This window comes from Equus quagga, chromosome 14 (genome assembly GCF_021613505.1).
Source record: "Equus quagga isolate Etosha38 chromosome 14, UCLA_HA_Equagga_1.0, whole genome shotgun sequence".
NCBI classification, from domain to species: domain Eukaryota; kingdom Metazoa; phylum Chordata; class Mammalia; order Perissodactyla; family Equidae; genus Equus; species Equus quagga.
The window spans coordinates 83,892,266-83,917,929 of NC_060280.1; the positions used below are offsets into that span (position 1 = coordinate 83,892,266).

Consider the following 25,664-nt stretch of genomic DNA (forward strand, 5'->3'; position numbering starts at 1 on the left):
CCTGTGTTACTGTCTACATCATCACCTGTGTTACTGTCTACATCACCATCAAATATGTTATTGTCTTCTGTGGTTTACAGCATTGCATTGCATGGGTGTGCTGTAATTTATTTATTTCCCTCTTCTGAGAAATGTGCGCTTTCACCAAACAACTCTGTGATAAAGACCATTGAAAATGTATCTGTGTGTACTTGTTCAATATTTTATTAGGATAAATTCATTGAAGAGGAGTCATTAGGTCAAGGGGAAAAAAACATTTTATAGATGTTTAATACACATGACTATGTTGGCCTCCAGAAATGCTGTTTGCTCTGCTTTTTATTCAGCTCAGAGCTGTTCTTGGAGCTACGTACATTTTTAAACCTCATAATAACAGTAAGCTTGCCCATTGCTTTTCTTATCAGCTGTTGAAACTCGAGTTGTCACAGACAATTGCTCCGAGGAAAGAAAGGTCTTCACCTTGAACGCACAAAAGAACTCAGTGGACATCCTCTGCACTGATGTTGTCCAGGGAAACATACAAGGTACGTGTGGCAGCTGCATTCAGAACCCCTAAGATGTCACTGTGAGCCGTGAGGAAACACCCAGAATAGGCTCCCCCCAAATGGGTCTGTTACCCTAAGACTGTGTCACTTGAGTCTTTAAAAAAAAAAGAGAGAGAGAGAGAGACATCTTCCTCAAGTGGAGGCTTTCTGTTCTCCGGCTCGGAAGACGCTTCTTTGCCACCCAGGGCTGTGCTGTCCAGGCTGCAGTTTGGGTTCACACAGAAGCAGCCCCTGGGACAAGTGCATAAGGAGTTCAAGTACGAGGAGTTTATTTGGAGGTTGACCACAGGACGCAGCAGTAGCTGTATTAGTCAGGATTCTCCAGAGAAGCAGAACCAATAGGATGTGTGTGGAGAGAGAGACAGACATTCTGAGGAAGTAACTCATGCGATTGTGGAGGGTGGCAAGTCTAAACTCTGGCCAGCAGGCTGGAGACCCCAGGGAGGAGCTGATATCTCAGCTCGAGTCTGAAGGTAATCTCTTCCTTGGAGGAAGTCAGTCTTTTTCTTAAGACTTTCCACTGATTGCAAGAAGCCCACCCCCATTATCTGGGGGAAGATAATCTGCACGACTCAAATTCTACTGATCTAAATGCTAATCGCACCTAAAAAAAACCCTTCACGGCAACATCCAGACTGGTGTTTGACCAAATATCTGGGCATCGCGGGGTCGCCACATTGACGTGTAAAATTAACCACCCCAGCAGGGGAGACAGGCAGTGAGACAGGGAACAGGAGGCAGCAGGACAGGAATTGTGAGGTTAGGGAGCAAGTTTCTACTGGTGGGAACGGGCTCAGTCTCACCCGTCATCCCGTTCAAGGAGGGGGATGCCTGCTCTGATCCATCGAGGGTCTGGGGCCCTTCCAGTCAGTCCCGTGTACAGACCACACACACTCGCTCTGGGGAAAGCCCCCAGGCAGAGTCACAGCTGCTTGCAGTAGAATTCGTCCACAGGCGAATGAAGAAACAAGGAATGCCAAGTGGGTAAAGTCAGGGAGCCTGCAGTATCCGCTACATAGCCCGTAGAAAGGAATGGATTGTTACTATGAATTGTCCCCGTGTTGCCAGACCTCCTGATCCTCCAAGAGACACCAAAACTTGGGTTGTTTGCATGAATGCCTCCAATTTTTAAACTTCACAAAATACTTTTACTATAACTGCCATATAGCTATAACGGCTCTGGCATGATCAATGGGGTCTTAAAATCCAATCATGTTACATGTGGGGTACAGCTGGTCTGGACTGTCACTCAAAGCCCCAGAGTCAAGAGCTGAACTCAGAAAGTCTCATGAGGCGGTTATTTCCCATCCCCCTCTCCCCACCGCCAAGAAGATAAGAGCTTGAATGTGCCTCCGGTTGAGGACGGGCCAGGCAGAGGATGAAAGCTAACCTCCAACCACACGGTTTCACACTTCCCCTGTTGCTCACAATTTGCAGAGAGTGTGCAAGTCTTCACAGTGCAGGCCAAACAAAAATGTCTGCAGCACAGTGTGCTCCCTGGTCATGTTCTGAGAAACCGGGGGTGAGGGTTTCAAGATGTGAATCAGGGAGGACACAGCCCAGCCCGTGATAATAACTGTCTCTGCTGAATCATATAAGTGAGTGACGGGCATCATCATGTGGTTACATGTGCTCACGGCCACCCCGGCATAGACGCCCAGCAGCAGACTAGTCACCACCCTAACAGGCCCTGGGCCTCACATCTGGCCATTTTCTTGGGCTGTTCCTCTACCGGAATGCCAACCACCACTCCTCTGGGTGAACTTTACTCTTTGTTCAACATGACTCAACTGTCACCTCCTCCATGCTGCCTCCCAGGAGTGCCTGCTTCCAACAGATTTCCAGTCAGGCCCTGCCTCCTCTGTGCTCCTTCAGCATCTTGAACCTACCTTATCCTGGCATCTAAGGTGTAGTGTTGTTTCTATTGACCAACATGTCCCTGTCTCTCCCAGCAGACTGGAATCCCCTTAAGGGTGGAAACCCTGAATTCCTTCTCTCTATAGTCACCATTATGGGCACAGTACCTGGAGAACAGTGACCAATGTTCATTGAATTAAATCCACATTTAGATTAAGGCCTCGACATTCCCGATGAGAGAAAAGAACCCATTGGCGGGCTCATGACAAGCTCATAGAGGGACGTTTCTCTGTCCTTCAGGTTGTGAATAGGGCCAGGACATTCTTTGCTTTGGGGCCACCCTGTGCCCTGTAGCATGCTGAGCAGCACCCCTGGCATTTATCCACTGGACACCAGTAGCAATCTCCTGCTTACAACAGACAAAAACACCTCCAGATGTTGCCCCAGGTCCCCTGGGGGGACAGAATCGCCCCGAGTTGAGAGCCGCTGGTCTACAGCGACCTTGTCATTTATCTCCAAATGGCAATAATTTTAAGATTGGAAGGGGATGCTATTAAATTACACTGGTAACATTGGTTTATGACGTTATACCTCAATAAAATAAATAAATCCTTTAAGTATACTTAAAAATAAATTAATTAATAATAATAAATAAACTACACCGGGACACCAGCTGTGAACTGGGACAGTCCCAGGGAACCCGAGACTTACCCTCACGTGAGCCCCTCCGGGGAAACACCTCAGAGGACAAACCCAAGCGCAGACACCAGCCTTGGAGACCTCTCCGGCCACTCTTCCCTGCTTGCGATTTTGCTCCTACACCAGAATATTTCAGCTCAAAACTGAGTGATGTCTCACCATCGGAACAGGTGGTTTATCACCTGTTTTCCGACCACCCACTGCCATTTCCTTCTGAGGAATGGAAACTGCCATGAGGTCAGAAACAGAAGGGAATCTCCACTTCTGACCCCTCAGCCGAGGCCAGAGAACCTGGTTAGAGAAACCCGCAGAGGGGTCTGTTCCAAGGGGATGAGTTGTGCAGCTAGCGAGCGGCAAAACCAGGATTTGATTCTAGAAACTAGTTCCTGCCCCCACCCTCTGAGCTGCTCACTGTGTGTGGCCTCTTTGCCATGTGGACTTCTTGGCAGCTACAAAGAATAATGAATGCTTACTGACGTGGGATTATGTTCGTAACATATAAGACGTATATATGCATACATATGTATGCATAGATTGCTAAGGCTGCCGTAACAAGGTGCCAGACTGAGGGGCTTAAACAAGAGAAATTTATTGTCTCCTGGAGGCTGGAGGTCAGAGATCCAGGTGTCAGCAGGGCTGGTTGCTCCTGAGGCCTCTCTCCTGACTCACAGGCGGCCACCCTCTCGCTGTGTCTTCACGTGGTCTTTCCTCTGGGGGTGTGCCTCCCTGGTGTCTCTTTGTGTGCCCAAATATCTTCTTCTTATAAGGGCTCCAGTTACGGATTAGGGCCCATCCTAATGGCCTCTTTAACTTAATCACCTCTTTAAAGGCCCTGTCTCCAAACAGTCACATTCTGAAGTCCTGGGGGGTTAGGACTTCAACATACGAATTTACGGGGGGATACAATGCAGCCCATAACACTGTCCTATTGATATATGTCATGGGTATGTCCCACTAACATATAATAAAATTATAGATATATGGTATAAGTATATCAAGTACGTATACATTTTTAGCCTGTTCAAGTCAAATTATGGCATTCCCTTGCTTAAATCCCTTCAGTGGCTTTCCAGCAGCTTAAAATAATAGCAAAAGTCCTTCCCAAGCCTGTAAGGTCCTCTGAGATCTGCCCCGTCCTCCCCTGGCCCTCCCTCCTTGCTTTCTACCCCTCTCTCACTCTGCTGCAGCCATGCGGGCCTCCTCGCTGTGTTTGGCAGTTGATACTAGCTCAGATCTAATCTTCCTCAAAAAAAAAAAATAGATTTAATGAGTTCCCCAGTCACTGTGTAACTCGGTAGGAATGCGTCAAACAGGAATTATCCTTTTCAAAAATAATTTACCTAAGACCATTGCTCTTCTGAAGGAAAGCCCTCAATACAACATGAGAACATACAGATTATTATAAAATATATTTATATCCTTGAGATGATGGCATTTGGACAAAGTCCCTTAGACTTAGCCCAAAGAGTCCCTTAGGAAGGGGAAAGCGGCCTTGTGACTCATGAAATAATTTCCCTAGAGTATACTTTTGGCATATAGCACAAGTATAGGCTTTATGAGCCACTGTGGGAGAAAGTTTCCAAAAGCGTTGTTTTCCCCCTAAAATATCTTTTTAGGTGCCCAATGGGTTAATCGGTGTATATACTGGAGAAGTTGCAATTGTGCTCCAATAGGTACTATGGGTTTCTTATTGGGCCTGAACCACACCTGTGAGGGGGTGTCAAAAATTCCCGCTTTTGACTGCCATATCTCTTTCTCTTCTTCCATGGCAATTTATTGAACATATAGAAGGAAATCTCTTACTGGATTAGCAGAGGTAAAAGAAAGTAGCAGGCATTCTTGAGGCTGGGCAGCATATCCAGCTTGATAACATCCTTGCTTATCATTTAAGTAAGACCTATCTGTAAACCAAATTAAATACTAGAATTCAGTCGTGGTCTTTTCCCCTCGTGATGTTGGAAGCATGGTAGCAGGTTTAAAATAGTGAATGCTATTTACCTGCACAATATAACCTAAGAAGGTTTATCATCATTTACTTGCCAGTGCTTCCCATGCAATTTAGCATAACCAACAAGCCTAATTATTATCCCTCCTTTATGGGAAGAGAGAACAAATTTCTTTGAGAAGTCCCAGGGGCCCTCTGAAAATTCTCAAAGAAGAAGGTCAAAATAAAGGCTTCATTTAGGATATGAATTATGGGGGGCTGGTACCTTGATAGAGAGACCTCAGTCTTTTTGAACATAGGAAATTCTTTTAACAAAACATAGATCTTCTGTCTTTTAGGTAAACTTACTCAAAAATAAAGAAAAACCTTTTTAACCTCTTTATCAAAAGTAGGCTAAGAGTTTAAGAAAATTATCCCTTTTAAGAGAGAAAGTCAAATTATAATTTTTGTACCAGCTTACTTTTTATATTCAAACCCATTTACTTCTTTAGATTCATTTCGATCTTTGCCAACTTGACCACGTATAAAACCCCTCAGGGTTTTACTTTCGCCAACGTTCTGCCGCTCTCTTTTACATTCAGAATTTGTCCCATGCCTTTCCTTTTTTCCTCCCTTCTAGAACTTTGGACAAATTTATCTTTCTTAACCAAACAAACAAAATATTTCCATTCTTTATACTTTTTTTCCTGAAAACATCCATGTTTCCTTGAATACAAATGTATTTTCCTTAATTATTGGTAGGCTTAATGACATATTAGAATTTTTTTAACCCTTAGAAACCTTAATTTTTAATGAAAACTAAGTAAGTAATTACAAATTGTTTTATGTTAGCATTTTGTGGCTTGGAAAATTTACAAATACCTTTTATAATTTCTAAAAGCATTTTACTTCATAACACAATCTTTTAACAAAATATAAGACATGTTAACTAATACGCTTAAAAACCTTTAGTTTTTCTGTGATAAGAAGCCAAGAGCAGATAAACTTATATTTAATAATTAATGTCTAATATTTTATCTTATTTAGAGATGACCTAGATATTCAATGAATTTTTATCATTTAAATTAACCTAGCAAAATTTCAAGGTTTGAAGTTACCAAAGAGATTTTGGAAGCTATTCTAAGTACATACAGCATATCACACAATTATTGTTAAAAGTTCACACAACACTCACCTTGTTCACATCTATCTAATTACTTGTTTCCAATAGTTATGTAGATTGCCTACAAGACTTCATGAGACATTAGGCAAAATCAGCCATCATTTTAAGTTATTACTTTTGTTAACCAGTTTTGTGGTAGAGAGAACATCAGCTTATCTGACCAACAAACGCAGAATAAAGGTCGCACGTCCGCATCGTATCCAACGCTGAGAACTCAGAGGACATGCCTATTTTAATCAAACTAGCAAACTTAAACAAGCTTTTATTACCGAAGATTATTTCATCTCATGTTAACTTGAAAGGCATTTGAGTTAGCTGCATTTAGAAAAGTCTTTGTAAGCACTTACTCTAAGTTATTTGAATAAAGCTCTTTAGAAATTATACCATCCAGAGGTAAAATGCCATACCTTTGTAACATAGATATATAGACATGCACATAAACAACTGACAGATACAACAAAGATTTTTCTTAGAAAATCTTTCTTTCAGTCTTAGGAATCTGGGATAGCAATATTCCCCTCTTGTTAAGGACTTGCAGGTCACAGCATGAAGCCAGCCAGAGTTCAGAGGAGAGGCTGTTCATTCAGGAACTGGTCAGGCTTTTTTAGAAGCTCAATTTCCCACTTTCCTTTTAATTTTATTTTGCTATGAAGTAGGAAAAATTCCTAGGGACAGTGCAATGGGTCAGAAGTGTGCTGCTTGTGAGTGTTACTTCCTAAAGAAAGATTGTGAACACTCTCTTACGTGCCTCGGTTTCTCCCACTGGCAGTCTAAAACTGCTGTGGGGGCTCAGAGTGCAGGTGATCAACACTACGTGAGCTTCCCCAGACGAGTCGTAATTAATTAACGTGAATGATGGTTGAGTTCCCTATGGGACTGCTACAGATCACAATTATTGATCCTCTGACACTCCCCGTGAAGTGCTCAGTCCCCTGAGAAGGTCTTTTGGCCAGAAGGAGCAGTGTCCCTCTTCTTCAGAGCTGAACACGTTCAGCCTCTCATTTCTCTATCAAGCAGTTTGTTCAGACTTTATAAACACAATTCTTTACAATTTAAAGCCAAATTAAAATGTCAGCCTGCCCCACCCACTCCAAAGTTCCTTCTAGGCTCCCCTGGCCTAGGAATTCCCCCTAGGTTCCTCTTACCGAGGGTATGTACCAGTACCCCCTTAAGACACCGAGTCTTAAGCTTTGAAACAGCTCTTACAAACTCTTGGACCATCAACTTAAAATAAGAGATCAAGGTTTCAGAACTTGCCAGGGTCACCTGAAGAATGCAGTGAGCCGGGGGGCTCAATGGGCCCCTATTGGTACCAAATGCTGGTTCAGTGTACATTCCAGGTAGTCTCTGGTGGGTTTCTCTAAAATCCTGCCATGACTACACCAAGAAATGTGGACAAAAATAATCCATAACCAATCTATAAATGAAATTAGGGTGAGTTTATTCTGAACCAGATCTGAGGACTAGTGTAGCCCAGAGGCTTCCTTCCCCAAGGAAGGAAGGGAACCAAAGAAGCTGAGGTCACAGAGTGGTCACACACCGTCTTCGAACAAAGAGCATGCATCGCATATGATTGGAATGTCCCTTTTACAATAGTCATGAGACTGTTCTGTCCACACAGCAATTGATGGACACAGCAGGTAGCAGGTCTGCTGTCTCGAGTTGGGTGGTCACAGGTGGGCACAGCAATTGGTTCCTAGTCTAGGGAGAGATGCTTATCCTTAAGGAAATGTCAATGTGGAGGGAAGTTGCACCTTTATCTTAAGGGCATTTGTTCTTGTCTTTGGGACGTAGCAAATGCTTAAAGCAGATGTACAATGCGTGCTCAATGGCTACACCAGACCCTTCTGGAAAAACAAGGTCAGGCTGAATTATGGCTTCCTCATATGCTCCAATATATCCTCTTGCTTGCCATTTGTTTACCAGAAAGAACCATTTGTGCTATTATCAGTTTCTACATGTTATCTTCTATGCCCTCTCCATCTAACAGAGTTGTGAAATTGCTTGGCAATAGAAAGTCAATAAAAGATGCAGCACCCCCAAAGAACCAGATAATCCCCAATAGGCAGTTTTCCACTGGAAGGAAATCCGGTCATAGCTTTCACCCATTAACAACTTTTGGACATGCGTGTATATTTGGATGCACAAATAGATGCCTAGAAAAAATCTAGAACTCCAACAGTGATTATCTCTGAGTAGTGGAATTTTGTATGGATTGTATTTCGTTTTCTGTTTCTCCTCGTCAAAATTGTATCATTTACTCTTACAACACAGAAATTGTGGTGTATCAAATAATGTGATACACTACGTTAAGTAAAAAAATTAACCAAATATACATGTACTAGTAGGACTAAACCTTGAAAATATTAACTGGAACCACAAAAGAAAGTTGGAAAAAAATATCCAAAGTGGGATACCATTTATGTGAGTTTTTAAACACAGGAAACAACACTATATATTGTTATAGAAACGCATACATAGTAAGTCACAAAAACACTCACGGAAGGCTGCACTTCAAGTCTGTGATTATTTCTGGAGAGGAAGAAAGCATGAAATAGTGGGAGGTTTAGCTATATCTAAAACACTTTCTTTTTTTCACTTTTTTTTATTGAGGTAACGTTGGCTTAAAATATTACACAAATTTCCAGTGGACACCATTATAGTTCATCTTCTACATAGACACACTGTACTGACCACCGAAAGTCCAGGTGCCATTCATCGCCACACACGTGTGCCCCATCTTCCTTTCCACCCTCCTTCCACCCCTTCCCCTGTGTAACCACCGATCTGTTCTCCATGTCTATGTGTTTGTTTTATATTGTCTACATACGAGTGAAATCGTACAGTATTTGTTTTTCTCCCTCTGACTTATTTCACTTAGCATAATACCCTCAAGGTCCATCCGTGTTGTCACAAATGGCAAGTTTTCATCTTTTTGTGGCTGAGTCGTATTCCATTATCTATATACACCACATCTTCTTTATCCATTCATCCTTTGATGGGGACTTAAGTTGTTCCCAAGTGCTGGCTATTGTGAATAGTGCTGCAATGAACATAGGGGTGAATATATCTTTTCAAATTATTGTTTTCATGTTCTTTGGATAAATACTCAGAAGTGGAATAGCTGGATCACATTGTATTTCTAGTCTTAATTTTTTGAGAAATCGCCATACTGTTTCCCAATTTACATTCCCCCAGCAGTGTATGAGGGTTCCCTCTTCCCCACATCCCTCCAACACTTGTTATTTCTGGTCTTTTTAATAATAGCCGTTCTGATTGGCGTGAGATGATATTTCATTGTGGTTTTAATTTGCATTTCCCTAGTAATTAGTAATGTAAAACATTTTATTTCCTTAAAAAATAACTTTGAAGTTTTATGGAAAATTGATAGTATATGTTAACTCTGGATGTAGTTGTCAGTTGTGTCTTTTTAAATACTTTTCTGGATGTTTGAAATATAAATTAAACTTTTTTAGGAACTGAAGAAGATATTTTAAAAGAATTCAGCATTTACCACATGCTTGGCACTGTGCAGGGGGCCCTGTGGTTTCCAAATAAAACATCCTGTATAGTCACTCAAGAAGTTTAGTGCCTGTTGGGAAAATAGGACTCAATCTACGTGAAATAATGAGAGGAGAGTTGAATTCTCACCTGTGTAGCAACAGCTTTTTTGGAACACGAGTACAGAGAAAGAAGCACCATAAGCTGCTGGAGAAGACTTCTTGAGCCAGAGGCTGGGTTTGAACTGAGTCTTTGAGGATGAGTTACATTTGGGTAGGAAGAGCATGAGAGGAAGAACGAGCTTCCTGGGCACACCTGTGCAGGTGTGGAGATCATGGGAGCATAGCAGCTGTGAGGTGGGGAAGAGGGACAGGAGGAATGGTGGCACTTTGTAAGACTCCGTTTTTCTGTTTCCTCAGGTCCCAGCGCGGTCGCCTTCATTTCATACTCCTCTCTCGGAAACATCATAAATGCAACTTTTTTTGAAGAGAAGAATGAGACGCATCAAATTCGCCTGAACTCCCACGTAGTGAGTGCTGGTATTGGACCCAAGAGGAATATCTCCCTCTCCAATCCTCTGACTCTGAGTTTTCAGCACGTGGAGGTGGGTCAAAGCTGCAGTTGAACTCGCTTAGGTTTCATGCAGGTAGACTGCACAACTTGATTCTCCTCTTATCAGTGGTTGTGGACCTGTGTCATCCAATATGGTAGCCAGGAGCCACCTGTAGCTATTGAGCATTAGAAATGTGGCAGGTCTGAACCGAGATTTTTTTTTTTTAATTTTTATTGAGTTAATGATAGGTTACAATCTTGTGAAATTTCAATTGTACATTATTGTTTGTCAGTTGTGTTGTAGGTGCACCCCTTCACCCTTTGTGCCCACCCCCCACCCCATCTTTCCCCTGGTAGCCACTGTTCTCTTTGTCTACATTTTTAAATTCCTCATATGAGTGGAGTCATACAGAGATTGTCCTCTATCTGGCTTATTTCACTTAACATAATTCCCTCAATGTCCATCTATGTTGTTGCAAATGGGCCGACTTTGTTCTTTTTTATGGCTGAGTAGTATTCCATTGTATATATATACCACAACTTCTTTATCCATTTATCTGTTGATGGGCATTTAGGTTGCTTCCACGTCTTGGCCATTGTAAATAATGCTGCAATGAACATTGGGGTGCATGGGACTTTTGGAATTGCTGACTTCAAGCTCTTTGGATAGCTACCCAGTAGTGGGATAGCTGGGTTGTATGGAAGTTCTATTTTTAATTTTTTGAGGAATCTCCATACTGTTTTCCATAGTGGCTGCACCAGTTTGCATTCCCACCAGCAGTGTATGAGGGTTCCTTTTTCTCCACAACCTCTCCAACATTTGTTACTATTTGTTTTAGTTAGTTTTGTCATTCTAATGGGTGTAAGGTGATATCTTAGAGTAGTTTTGATTTACATTTCCCTGGTGATCAGCGATGATGAACATCTTTTCATGTGTCTATTGGCCATCCATATATCTTCTTTGGAGAAATGTCTGTTCATGTCTCCTGCCCATTTTTTGATCAGGTTATTTGATTTTTTGTTGTTGAGTTGTGTGAGTTCTTTATATATTATGGATATTAAGCCTTTGTTGGATCTATGACTTGCAAATATTTTTTCCCAGTTAGTGGGTTGTTTTTTTTGTTTCAATCCTGTTTTCATTTGCCTTGAAGAAGCTCTTTAGTCTGATGAAGTCCCATTTGTTTATTCTTTCTGTTGTTTCCCTTGTCTGAGAAGACATGGTGTCTGAAAAGATCCTTTTAACACTGATGTCAAAGATTGTACTGCCTACATTTTCTTCTAGAAGCCTTATGGTTTCAGGTCTCAGCTTTAGGTCTTTGAATCATTTTGAGTTTATTTTGGTGAATGGTGAAAAAGAATGGTCAATTTTCATTCTTTTACATGTTGCTGTCCAGTTTTCCCAGCACCATTTGTTGAAAAGACTTTCTTTTCTCCATTGTAGGCCCTCAGCTCCTTTGTCAAGTGAACTGAGATTTTGAAGACTTAGTGTTTCTGGATTTAGATGTAGCATTTCCAGATTTTGAATACTTAGTAAGAAAAAAAGGAGTGTAAAATATCTCCTTCATAATTTTTATACTAATTATATGTATTGATTTATATTGACATATTAAAAGATACTATTTTGAATATGAAATATAAACTATTTTAAATAAAATATATTATTAAAATTAATTCGACCTGTTTACCTTTTTTAACATGGCTGGTAGGAAATTTCAGATCACATAAGCAGCTCGCATGATATTTCTCTTGGGAAGAGTTATTCCAGTGCACAGAATTATTTTAGCTGCAGGCACCTCCTACATCTGTGAAACTTGAACAGGGAGATAATGCCCATCCTCACACAGAAGACTGGTATTAGTTATTAAGACTACATAACTTGATCAGAAAAGAGACTTTTATTTAACCCATTACCTTTTCCCATTCTCTGCCTTAATTCTTGAAGGCAGGAGGGTCAATAGCCAGACATAGACACAATAAAATTCATTTACTCTCCTCTCTTTCACTCTGTTAAGAAAATAAGAGTTGGGGGAAACTCTGCCACTTGCAACAACATGGATGAGATTTGAGGGCCTTATGCTCAGTGAAATAAGTCAAACAGAGAAAGATAAATACTATGTGATCTCGTTTATATGTGGAATCTTAAAACACCAAAACATAGAAACAGAGAACCGATTGGTGGTCGCCAAGAACAGGAGGTGTGGGAAATAGGGGAAGATGATCAGAAGGTGCAAACGTCCAGTGACAAGACGAATAAGGTCTGGGGATGCACCAACCTACAGCGCGGTGCCTCTAATTAACACCGTATTGTGGTATTTGACAACATATCCCACAGTTGCTAAGACAGTAGCTTTTAACAGTTCCCACCACAAGACAAACATTGTACCTCTGTGAGGTGACAGATGTCAACTAGGCTTATTGTGATGATTATTCTGCATATGTACATTTATCAAATCACTGCGTGTGTGCCTTAAACTCACACAACGTTATGTCAATTCTATCTCGATAAAACTGGGAAAAATAAATTAAATTTTTTTTTAAATAAGGGTTAAGTGGAGGGAGGTTGGTAAATGTAGGTTTTCTCTACCTGATACATAAAATCTAGAAATAGAATTTTTGATGTATGGCATGGGGCAGTGGGAGTGGAGCAAGAAATCTGGGGATGGTCCAGTGAGTTATGAAAGGAGACACAGCCCCCAAACAGGAGAGATTCAACTCGCCTCCTTGGCCCCAGGAAGTAATGCTCTGGAAGCCCTTGGGACAAAGACAAAGAGGTTGAAAGCTGATTTTATTGTCCTTCCTGATGACGTTTCTCTCCTAGGTTACTCCTCTCATCACCTGAGCAATTATTGTGCTGTAAGAGGTCAGAGGCAGAACTGACGTGAAGGGTTATTTGGCTTAGAGAGTAGGTGGAAGAAAAATTTATGTGGGCCTTACACTCTTTTTCTGTCTGACTCCCATAGTGGAGGAGAAAGTCCTGAAACCAAGGATATCTTATAAAATTCTGCCTCCCAGAGAGGGAGATGATCTTGTCCTACGTCACGTGGAATCCCAATAGAGCTGGGACTAGGGGGCAGGTGTCCTGGCTGCCATCCTCTTCACTTAAAACAGAAATCGCCCAAGTCACTCCTAACCCAGGTGTCTCCTCGTTCGCCCCCCACCCACGTGGACCGACACTCCGGGAGTGGTCCCTCCTCAGCAAGAACGTGACCAGCCCATTCTGTTTTCAGATGAGGCACCACAGAAACAAGGTCTTCTGCGTCTACTGGGAAACCACAAAGGGTCGCTGGTCCACGGATGGCTGTTTCCTGAACAAAGTGAACGAAAGTCACACCATATGCAATTCCACCCACCTGTCCAGCTTCGCTGTTCTCATGGCTGTCAGCAGCCAGGTACGATGTAACGTTTAACCCACCCCACCTGATCCTATTTGAGCCCCTAGTGGGTGACGGTAAGTGCTGTGAAGAAAATGCAGGAGAGGGAGTGGCTGGAGCGCCTGCAGAAGGCGTGCTGCTCTGACAGGTGGTCCGGGGGCGTCCGTCAGAATTAAGTGACTGAGCGGAAATCTGGACATTAAGAGCCAGTAGCGCTACCATGCAGATGAACCCCAAAGCCTCACGCTGAGTGAGAGGAGCAGACACAAGAGATCACACAGCGTGTGACTCCGTTGATATGGAGCGTCCAGAATGGGAAAATCCATGGAGACAGGTGCAGATCAGTGATTCTCAGGTGCTGGGGAGAGGAAGGAATGGGGGGAGTTGGGGGCTGCAGACCCTGCGTAACGGGCCTGGGGTCTTACTTTGTGGGGAAGAAAATGTTTGGAACTAGATAGAGGTGGTGGTTGCACGACACGGTGAATGTACTAAATGCCGCTGAATTGTTCGCTGTAAAATCATTGATTTTATATTATTTGGATTTTATGTCTGCAGTACTGTGATTAATAGTAAGAAATATATATTTGCTCCTCTCCCCTTTTCTGGCACAGAGCTCCTAAAACCCTGGCATTTCCTTTGGGAAAGCCCCTAAGGGTGGGGGCCAAGTTGCCAGGGCAACCGACCCAGTGATTAGAGGGTTGGAACCGTCCATCCCACTCCCAGCCTCCGGGGAGGGGAGAGGGGCTGGCGTTCAGTGGGTCCATCCTGCCTGTGTGGTGAAGGCCCCACAGAAACCCTTCAGAGAGCTTCCAGGTTGGAGCATGTGGAGACCTGGGGAAGTGACACGCTGGGAGAAGGCATGAAGCTCCATGTGCATCTTCTGCACTGGCTGTGCTTGGGTTATGTCCTTTTCTAACAAACCAGTGATCTAGTAAGTGGAATATTTCACTGAGTTCTATGAGCTGCTCTAGCAACTTAATCAAACCCAAGGAGAGACGGTCGTGGGAACCTCCGGTCTGTGGCCGTCAGAAGCACAGGCGACGACCTGGGTTTGCAGCCGGCTTCTGAAGGGGGCGGGGGCGGAGGACAATCTTGTGGAGCTGAGCCTTCAGCCCGCAGGATTTGACACCATCTCCAGGTAAATAGGGTCAGAATTGAGTTGAATTGTAGGACTCCCAGCTGGTGTCCAAGAAATGTTCGTTGGCTTGCGGGAAAAACCCACAAATGCAAACATTGGAATTGGGTCCCTGAACCTTTTAACCCCTAAAAAAGTCAGTAGGAAAAGTCTTAGGGAAAAGCATCCCAAGAAGAGAAACATGTACATGTAAAGGTCCCGAAGAAGGAGCAAGCCTGGTGTGTTCCAGAAAGCAGCGTGGCCGGAGCAGAGTGAGATGGGGGAGGTGGAAGGAGACAGGTGGAGAGAGGGGAGCAGGGAAACGTGTCGGACCTCAAACACCGTGGTCGGGAATTTCGATTTCCTGTGAATTGCGACGGGAAGGCAATGGAGGATCTGCCTCTGGGGTGCTGCATATTTATGTCCTTGGCTCCTGGGTCGAGAACAGACGGTGGTGCAGCAAGAGTGGACTCGCAGAGAGATTCAGTGGCAGCGGTTGAGGTGGTGGGAGAAGGCAGCCTGGACGCATATCCCAGGTGGGGGTCGGAGGATGCACTGATGATACGAGCTGGGTGGCGGCACACGGGGAGTCCCACATCCCTCTCCTTCTTGCAGGGTTGGAAGTGGTACCCTCAGAACAGCCTTGGTGCAAATCTCTTCCTCTCCTATTGCACAGGGCAGTGGGAAAGGAAAAATAAGTTTGAAAACATAAAACACTTCTTTCATTCAGCATTACAATTATGAAATTGATTTAGTGCATTCATTTTCATTGATGTATAATATTCCCTTGCTTGGCTGTACTATAATTTACTTATCCATTCTACAATTAATGGATATCCAGGTTGCTTCCTGTTGGGTGCTATTAAATGCAATGCTACTTTTCTGGGATGAAGCATAGAAATCCCTGGTGGGATCCTCCACCGCGATGGTGAGGGAACATCCTCCAGAGGGCTCAGCTACAAGCTGGTGAATCCTCTGCCATTATGGGTTCCTAAGTGACTGTATGGAACAGAATATTGTTCCGTCTATATAAAGCTGAAAAAGACAACTAACCTATAGTCTCAGGGGTTGCATACATACGTGGTAAAGCTATAAAGAAGAGCAAGAATTGTTACCATAAGAGGATCCTGGCTTCCTCTGGGGGAGAAGGTGACTTGCAATTGGGAGGAGCTCCTGGAATAGAGTCCAGAGACTAGTTCATGGTCAGAGAGTTTCTGTAATAATTATTAATCATATCATACATTGACATTTATGCTCTTTTCTATGTGTGTCTTATATTTCACAACTTTTTAAGGTTAAAAAAAACAAAGTATTTAAAAGTTCTATAAAGTGGCATTGAAATAAGCGAAAATCCCCGTATAATTATAAGGGATGGCACTGTCATTTCCCATTGGTGAGTCTCGCTGAGTCCATGTGGCTCCTCAGATCCCTGGTCCCCGTCTTTGATGAGATGAGTTCTGAGGAGCTGGATTACACAGGGTGTCAGTTTGGGGTCTCCCGCAAGCAATCCCGAGGCGGGGATGTGAGGGCAACTAGTTTCTCTGGGAGGTGAGCCCAGGACACACCAGCAGGGCAGCAGGGGAGTGACACAGGGAAGAGAAGGCCTCCAGTAAACAATGCATTGAAGACAAAGTTAGCCCGTGGACGGGCAACCGGGGCTTAATCCCTTTGTGTATTTTGGGGAGAGACGGGAGGACGTGCGCCGCAGAGGCGTCCACACAGGCGCGAGGCAGCTGGGACATGTGCCCACCAGGCACCAACTGTCAACGTCTGAGGGCAGCTTCCAGGTGCATTTCCGTCCTGGCACTTGTGACGAAGTGCTGGGGCATATCGGGGCTCACTCACGTGGCAGGAGGAGCACCCTCGGCAGGGTCCCTGGAGCCACGGACAGAACTAAAGGGCAGGTGCAGGTGCCTGAGAAGGGTTAACAGCCTCTGCTCCACAGGTTTCGTACGGCTCCTCGGGTGCAAGACTGAGTCTGGCATATCTCCGCCTTTCAGCTTGAACCTGCCGTGCGACGTAGAGCCTACAGTTCACAGCATGGTGCTGTGCACTGAAAAACTGGGTGAGAGGGTGGCTCTCATGTTGTGTTCTCACCACAAAAAGAAAAAGAAAGAGAGAGACAGGAAGGCTTTTGGAGGTGATGGATATGTTTACTACCTTGATTGTGGGGGTGGTATCACAGATGCCCACGTCCAAACTCATCACGTGTGTGCCTTCAACATGGGCAATATTTTGTCTATTAAATACGCTTCAATAAAGCTGAAAAAAAGACTTAGTCTGAGAGACACTTCTCACCCTCTGTCATCTGGCTTTGTGCCTGTGTCTGGGATGGCCTGATCCAAGGCGGGAAATCATAACCCCAGAGCAGGAAGGGGTGACTCTGGTCTCCTCTTTGCTGGGTCCCAGGAGGAGGATCCCGTGCTAGATGTGATCACCTACGTGGGGCTGAGCCTCTCTCTGCTGTGCCTCCTCCTGGCGGCCCTCACCTTCCTGCTGTGCAGAGCCATCCAGAACACCAGCACCTCGCTCCACCTGCAGCTCTCGCTCTGCCTCTTCCTGGCCCACCTCCTCTTCCTCACAGCCATCGACCGAACAGAGATCCAGGTACTGACCCTGTCCCAGTGGACCCTCCAGCCTGCCCCAGGGGGTGCTGGTCCATGGAGCCACACTGCCCTGGATGCCTTAATGAAATGATCTTGGGTCCTGGGGAAGGTTAGGGGGTGAGTGACTAATGTCACATTGACTGATGCAACTAGATGACAAACCCTCTCTGACCGCTCCTTCATACGCATCAGACTTCTCCCCAATGGCAAGGCACGGGAGAGGTCCTGGGGCCACACTCCACCCCCACAGTCCCTCCTGGTGACGCCTCACTCCTCCCCCAGGTGCTGTGCGCCGTCATCGCGGGCGCCTTACACTATCTCTACCTGGCCTCCTTCACCTGGATGCTGCTGGAGGGCCTGAACCTCTTCCTCACTGCGCGCAACCTGACGGTGGTCAACTACTCAAACATGAACAGATTCATGAAGTGGCTCATGTTCCCGGTAGGCTATGGAGTCCCCGCCGTGATCGTGGCCATTTCTGCAGCATCCCGGCCTCACCTTTATGGAACACATGATCGGTGAGCTTGACTCTCACTGTGCCGTGGACAGTGTTGAGGGCAGTGTTAATGATGACGATTGGGATACCCACATAAATGCACTCTGCTTTCCCCTGGAGTGTGACAGCTCTAACCTCTTTCCCAGTGAGGCAGGGAAAGATGACAGTAAGAGCATGGAAGATTCTAGAAGGAGGCAGTTTTGCAGTTAGATACCAGCTTCATCCCTCCCATAATTTGAGACCCCGAGTCCTCAAGTCTCAGTCCCCTCCATAGTGAAATGGGGATAAGTTGTCCCCATGACCCCACCCTCACAATGCTGGTGTGAAAATTCCACAGGACTGTGCTTACAAGTGTTTAATGTAGTGTTAACACATGGAGCGAACGTCAAAGGCTTCCCTGTCACCAGCTGACAGTGTCAGGAGACGTTGGACATTCTGTTAGGAAAAGGTGTTGCTTGGTGTTCAATCACGTTCCTCCTCTTATCCCTCTTCCTGTCTCCTTTTGCGTCTTCCCAGCTGCTGGCTCCACCTGGACCAGGGATTGAACTGGAGTTTCCTTGGCCCCGTCTGTGCCATTGTCTGTGTGAGTGAGAAGCTGGCTCCCGTGTTCTGACCGAAGAGGCAGGGCCAGACGCTCTGGGCACCAGACAGTACAGGGGGCGTGCATTTTCTCAGTCATGTGATTTTATTTTTCCACCTTCTGCCAGTTCGGCCCCGTGTGCAGGGAGGCGGGTGTCGTGTGCAATCACAGAGCACGCGGGACAGTGTTTTAACTTGCATTCTGCATGGTCTGTATCATTCCTGCAGGTGAATTTCGTATTTTTTCTCTTGGTCCTCTGGATTTTGAAAAAGAAATTTTCCTCTCTCAACAGTGAAGTGTCAACCATCCAGAATATAAGGTAAAATGGGGCAAATGGTATCTTCTGACCCACTTGTCCTCTGCTCACCTCTTATGCGTCCGTACACGTATAAACTCCACAACCAGGCTCCAGGGACCAGCAAGGCCACTGCCATCTCCCATTCTCACAGTTAATGAGCAGCTGTATTACTAGTGTATAGGCTCTGCTGCTGTAACAAAAAGACCCAAAAAAAGAATGAAATAGAGGTTTACTTCACTCTCCTGTCACAGCCCAGAGGTGAGCAGCCAGGGTTCTGGGGAGGCTCTCCCCACAGCGATCCAGGGGCTCCAGCTTTCTCCACCATCCCCTAGGATGTTGTCTTTGCCAGCATCCCGTCCACAGGAAGGCATTGACATAGAAGTTGTGCATTTCAGGGCCGCTTTGGTGGCCTAGAAGTTAAGATCGGTGCACTCTGCCTTGGCGGCCAGGGTTCGATTCCTGGCCACAGACCTACACCACTCATCTGTCAGTGGCCATGCAGTGGCGGTGGCTCAAATACAAAAAGAGGAAGATTGGCAACAGATGTTAGCTGAGGGCAAATCTTCCTCAAAAAGGAGTTGCACGTTTCGTATTTGCTCATATCCTATTGGCAAGACCTCAGTCACATGGTGACACCTACTGCAAGGGAGGCTGGGAAATGTAGTCTCTAGCTGGGTAGCTATGTGTCCTTGGTAAAACTCAAAAAGGGAGGGGCTCTAACACTAGAAGGAAGAAGAGGAGACAGAAAAAGCCAGCAGTTTCTGCCACTCAACATGAGATGCAATAGGAAGGATTTAGATTCAAATATATTTTGCACAATACTATTTCAAAGAATTTGGGGCTATGAGTACTTTTGGATTTTGCAGCATCATTTTCAATTTCTTGTAATTTGTTGTTACTTTTATTTTAATCATAAAACTAACACTTTTGTTAAAAATCTGTTAGTATTTTCTAAATATTTAAAGTAAAAAGTGTCAGTGGCTAACTCCCCCCCTTGCTGAGATTTCCACGTCCCCCGGAAGCCAGAGGTAACAAACTGTGTGATCTGATATGTGTGATATTTTCCCCAGACCTTTTCCTGTGCGCTTTCTGTAGAACAAACAGGCATGCCCACAACAGCATCACACTGTGCAAATGGTTCCTCAACTAGCTTTTCTCACTTATATCATATTATATTTTAAAATTAGGGATATATAGATCAATAAGTAAGGTGGTCTTACATCTCGGCTTGCCTGGGACAGTCCCAGTTTATGCCTATTGACCCTTCGTAATTATTAATTAGCACCCCTTTTAATCTCAAACGCCTCCCTGTGTGAGTAACAAATTATATGACGCCTCCATCCATAAATGACATGTAGACATAGAGACAAAAAGCACTCAGTTTGAGAATGCTTTATGTATGATACTGATTTTGTCCTATATGCTGTCCTAAATACTTTACATATGTTAAAGTCTTAAGTAGTCTTCTCAGCAACTCTGTGAAATAGGGTATTATCAAGATGAGGAAGGTGAGTTACAGGAAGATAAAGTACTGGCCCAAGGTCACACAGTTGGTTAGTGCTACCTTGGGTTTAAAACCAGGCAATCTAGCTCCGGCGTCCTCACCATTAACGACTATGCTACGGGGGTGTCCACGTCCACCATTAGCTTTTCTATATCCTTGTTTATGACTCTCCCCAGGATGCTGACATTTAAAGCTACAGCTCAGCTCTTCATCTTGGGCTGCACGTGGTGTCTGGGAATCCTGCAGGTGGGTCCAGCTGCCCGTGTCATGGCCTACCTCTTCACCATCATCAACAGCCTGCAGGGCGTCTTCATCTTCCTGGTGTACTGCCTCCTCAGCCAGCAGGTAAATGTTGACCTCTTTCTTTTTTTAACTGTTTTACAGTTAAGAAAGATTTGGAGGTATGTTGGTTAATGAACATTTAAATCCATGTTCTCCAAATTTTCATATGAGCTTGTGAGCAGTGTGTAAACACTGCTTGTATTTTCTCTACTTTAATATGCTATCGATTGTAAGATACATCAATTTATTAAAGGCTTACAGAAATTAAATAATTGTTACATGAAGGAAATGTGTTTTTCTTCAGCTTTCCCATTTGTAATAGTGAGCTTTTGCTGTGTAACAAACAACCTCAAAAATCTCAGTGGCTTAAACACGAATATTTACTTTTCTCCTTCTTGAGGCTGCAGGTTGATTGGGCCTCAGCTGATCCTGGCTGGGCTCGCATGGCTTGGCTCCGGGATGCAGATGATGTTTAGGCCTGCTCTTTGGGACTCATCCTGAAGCTTGGAAGAAAGGGGAGCAGCTCCCCAACATAAGCTCTTCTCATGACAATGGCAAAACCACAAAAAAGCAAGTCCTACTGGGCACAGCCATTTCAGGTCTTGTGATTTCTGTTTGTACCACCTCCAGTACAATAGCATGTTAGCCAAAAAAAGTCACATGTCAAGCCCAAAGTCAATGGGAGAAGAATGCACCACCCACCATAAGGCATAACTACAGCAGAATAGTGAATAATGGAGATCAATAATTCCATCTACCACACCACTTAACATGAATTCTTAAACACATTTCCACGTGATGGAATAGTCTTCATACTAATATGTGTTAATTACATTACATAATAAGCTAATTTTTCCAATGTTTTGTTACAAACATTTTCAAACATACAGAAAAGTTGAAAGAATTGTACAGTGAACACATATATACCAATCACCTAGATGCTATAATTAACATTGTGCTGAGTGTGCTTGATCACATGCCCGTCCACACGTCCATCGGTTCATCCGTCTCGTTATAGCAGCTGTAGCTTATAGTACAGCCAAATAAAACTGTAGGCAACTCTCCTGGGTGGCACCTGAGTGAGCACAATGAAACAGACTTAGGTGTGCTCTTCCCTCAGTCCATTTCAGTTCCTGAGGGATCTCATAGTGCAAGCTTCCACTTTTTCAAGATATATATTTTGCATTCAATATGGCTAGCAAATACAAGCCAATTCACGGTGTCTCCAGCTGAAACAAAAGAAACAGTGTTGCAGGCTGCAGAAGAAAGAGCGTTGTGGGTCTAAACCAGGGAAACACAGGCTGCTTTGGGCTTGTTGAGGTGAGCCTCTGAGAGGGCGCCTCACTGAGGGTGCTCAGGGACCATTTGCACTGCTTGCTGGCTCTGGAACTGAAGCCCTGGCAAGATGCAACCCCACTGTATACTACTGAACAACGCGGACATACCTCTACCTAGATTTAGTTAAATCGTATCTCATCTATAGAACAGGATCCTATGCAGCCATTAAATAAAATGTTGTGAAAGGCTGGATCCCCAGTGAAGCTGGGATCCACATGGTCCGTGTCAAGAGGTACAATGGCCAAACAACACAATTCAGCAACCAGAAGAAATACAAAATTACTCACGTTCTTTGTTTGTTCTTCTCAAAGGCCTTGAAGATGACACATAGGCCGGGTATACCTTTGTTGAGTTCAGCCACTAAGACTTTGAGCTTGTTTGCTCCTGCAGCAAACCTGTCCTGACTGATACTCCTTCTTTCCTGGTCCTCCGCCCCCTCCTCCTTCTCCTTCTTCTTCTTCCCTCTCCTCCTCCTCTTCCTCCCCTTCTTTCCCTTTCTTTCTTCCTCCCCCTTTCTCCCTCCCCTTCCCTCCCTTCCTCCTTCCTTCTGTCTTTTCCTCACTCTGCATCCATGTGCCCAAAGGACCTAACTAGAAAAGGAAAAAGAGCTCCTCAAGGATTCGGGAAAGGAAACAACTGAGCTGACAGAGCAGACACTCTAGAGAGCAATGGACGACCAAAAACCTTGAACGTTCGGATGTTGATTTTTGTCCAGGCACAAGAATATTTTATGACTGGAAGGACATTCAAAATATATTCGTGAGAAAGCAAGTTTCAAAACATTACTCCAGAAACGTTCTATTTGTTTATATAACGTATATAAACAGTTATTGTTATGTATTTATTTATGTGTGGGCATGGGTCTATATGGCAAAGCACAATGGTTCTCAAGTCATTTTGCCCCCTCCTGCGGGGGGAACATTCAGCAATGTCTGGGGACACACCTTGAGGAGGAGCGCTACTGGCGTCTCGTGGGCCAAGGCCAGGGATGCTGCTCAGTGTCCTGCAGTGCACAGGACGGCCCCCAGCAAAAAGCGTGACCCAACCCAAGATGTCAGTAATGCCAAGGCTGGGAAATCTTGGTGTAGCAGATGCTGTCAATGGCCCTCTCGTGTCCCTTTGGCATTCATCTCTTCCTGCTCAGGGTTGCTCATTGCAGACACCTGTGACTCCGTGCCTCTGAGCTTCTTTCTACCCACGGGACATGCCTGGCCCATGCATGGAGCAAGCTGGTGGCTACAGACAGTACTGGCCTTGAGAGCAGCAATCAACCAATGACTGCTGAGGGCTGGTGGATAAGTGTCCCAGCTCCTCTGTCCCTGAGGTGGGATGACTCCGAGGGGTGTCCAGTGCTGTCCAAGAACTCCCCCAATGGGACTGAGCCTCAGTTGCCCACAGTGGAAAGGATTATGCACCCTTTACCGGCTGCCTTCCCTTCCTTGTCTCACTTCCCCATTGACCTACTAGTGTTTCCTGGCAGCACCCCTCAAATAAACTCGTTACACTTGAACCTGCGGCTCAGGGTCTGCTTCTGGGGGCCACAAACCAAGACATGTGGAAGGATACCACCAAGACATCATCCGTGATTTTCCCTAGATTGAGGAATTATGTGTGATGTCTATTTTCTTCCTTTGAATTTGCATATGTCATAAATTTTCTATGACAAAGATGTATTCTGTAATGTGGAAAAAAAATATTGTGGTAAAATACATGTAAGATAAAATTTACCATTTTAGCCATGTTTAAGTGTACAGGTCAGTGGCTTTAAGTGCATTTGCATTGTGCAACCATCACCACCACCCATCTCCAGAACTTTCTCATCGTCCCAAATTGAACCCTGTTCCCATTAGGGAACAACACCCCGTCCTCCCCTGCCAAGACCCTGGTCACCACGATTCTACTCTGTGTCTCGATTAATTTGATTACTTATTATAAGGATCTCATATATGGAATCATACAATATTTGTTCTTTTGTATGTGGCATATTTCACTTAGCATGTCTTCAAGGTTCACCAATGTTGCAACATGTATCAGAATTTCATTCCTTTTTAAGGTTGAATAACATTGCATCATATGTATATGCTACACTTTGTAGGAAGTTTTTTTCATAAAGTCTCCATCTTCTTCCTGACTCAGTGGCTTTTCTGTTCTCTGATGTTAACAAAAACCATCCTGATATTTCCTTTGATGTTTCAGGTCCGAAAGTGGTTTGGAGAGATCATGAAATTTAAAACTAAGTCTGAGACTTACACACTTTCCAGCAGGTTTGGCCCTGACTCAAGACCCAGTGAGGTAAGACGGCTTGTGACTTATTCTAACGCTTCATTCTTGACCCCCTGAGCTCCCTCTCCACGTCTTAGTACAGGCTTCCTTGTACATCCGAGTACAAGCTTCCTTTTCTGGAAGCTGTGGAGAAGGGCTCTTTCCCTGATGACCTGGTTCGCATTCCTCCTTCTCACCATATTGTTCCTCGGTGACTCTTGCCTGCTCACTGACGGTACTTAAGCTGGCTTCTGTGTATATTCTTGTCGCTCAAAGAAGTGTGAGTAAAACACCAGCATCTAAAGTAGAGTCCTTCAAGGGGAGACTCATGGACATGGAGTGGTCGTCATTCCCTGAAATCCCACTGTCCCATAGACACGGACGTGAGCCCAGTGGAGCTGGTGGACAGCATGGAAGGGGCTCCAGGAGAAGGACCCCCCGGCTGTTCTACATAATCACAGGGGAGGAGTGCATGGAATAATGGGACCCTCCTGGGGGAGGAAATGGTCCTAGTGGAAAGGGAACCTTTCCAGAGCTCGGTTGCTGGTATTCGTCTGTTCTTCCATTGAACTAACTCAGGCTCAATGCACCAAGAAGTGAGCCTCCAGCACTATCCGAGATTTCTCTCCACAGCTGTCCCTTATTTGCTCTTAGAGAAATGCGAGAACATATCTGTAAGAAAGTATGTCACTAGATGAGCAGGATGGGCTCCAGAGCTCATAATCCATGAAAAGATTCTCCCACTGTTGGAAGGTGAGTTATGCAACCAGGCAATACTGTTTACAGGAAAAGCCACACTTGACTGGACAGGGAGTTCTGTGAACGAACCATAAATGCCAGGAGGGAAGGCACAGCTTTGGCCTTCCTGCAGACAATAACCTTTACATGTATATCGGCCAGGAACTCCTAGCTTCGTGTGCTGCTCACAAGATACTGGTTCCCCTGTGGAACTTGGGGCTTATAAACCAAGCTGTAACTTGTACGGGGCAAAGAGAATATTTGTTGAGTTTTATGAAGTGTCAGACACTAAGGTAGGCAATGGACATATAAAAAATGACAAGACCAACACAGTCCTTAACTTCATGGAACTCAGAGTCTAGCCTTTCTTCATAGACAAAAACCAACATCCGGAGCACTGACATTCTAGAGTGAGATACTACATCCAAAAATTTTCCCAAAAAAATTCTTCATGCTGGATTTTTGAGAAGTCCTCCCACAATAAGCTAAAGAAGGCCACACTTGTCCTAGGATTCCAAGATGCTCGGTGATCATGCCATCCTTGCCTGCTGGGTGGAGCTGTCTGGCTTTAACCCACGCCTGCTCTTTCTCTCTATTTTGTTGCTGTTTGTTTGTTTGTTTTATTTTGTTTTGCTTTATTCTTACATCTACCTTTAATCTAAACACCTATTTTGGGGGAATGTTTTTCTAGGACCAGTGAAGAGAAAATATTAAAACTAGAACATTCAACTCCACGTGCAAAGTCATATCCATGGTCTGGTTGGCATCACGAAGAATGAAGCTGGGGACGAGGGAAATCATTATACATGTCATC

The 25,664-nt window shown here is 44.5% G+C and overlaps 1 protein-coding gene across 1 annotated transcript in view; it reads left to right on the top strand.

Moving 5' to 3' along the window:
* ADGRE3 (adhesion G protein-coupled receptor E3) overlaps positions 1-25,664 on the top strand; it is a 34,539-nt gene extending 8,875 nt beyond the window's left edge. Inside the window, exons 4-13 of the mRNA XM_046638275.1 lie at positions 405-524; positions 10,129-10,313; positions 13,489-13,650; positions 17,156-17,353; positions 17,635-17,870; positions 18,365-18,431; positions 18,656-18,747; positions 20,407-20,575; positions 24,047-24,142; positions 25,542-25,664. Coding sequence (XP_046494231.1) covers positions 405-524; positions 10,129-10,313; positions 13,489-13,650; positions 17,156-17,353; positions 17,635-17,870; positions 18,365-18,431; positions 18,656-18,747; positions 20,407-20,575; positions 24,047-24,142; positions 25,542-25,550 — 1,334 coding nt within the window. The 3' untranslated portion in view covers positions 25,551-25,664. The remainder of the gene's footprint in view (positions 1-404; positions 525-10,128; positions 10,314-13,488; positions 13,651-17,155; positions 17,354-17,634; positions 17,871-18,364; positions 18,432-18,655; positions 18,748-20,406; positions 20,576-24,046; positions 24,143-25,541) is intronic.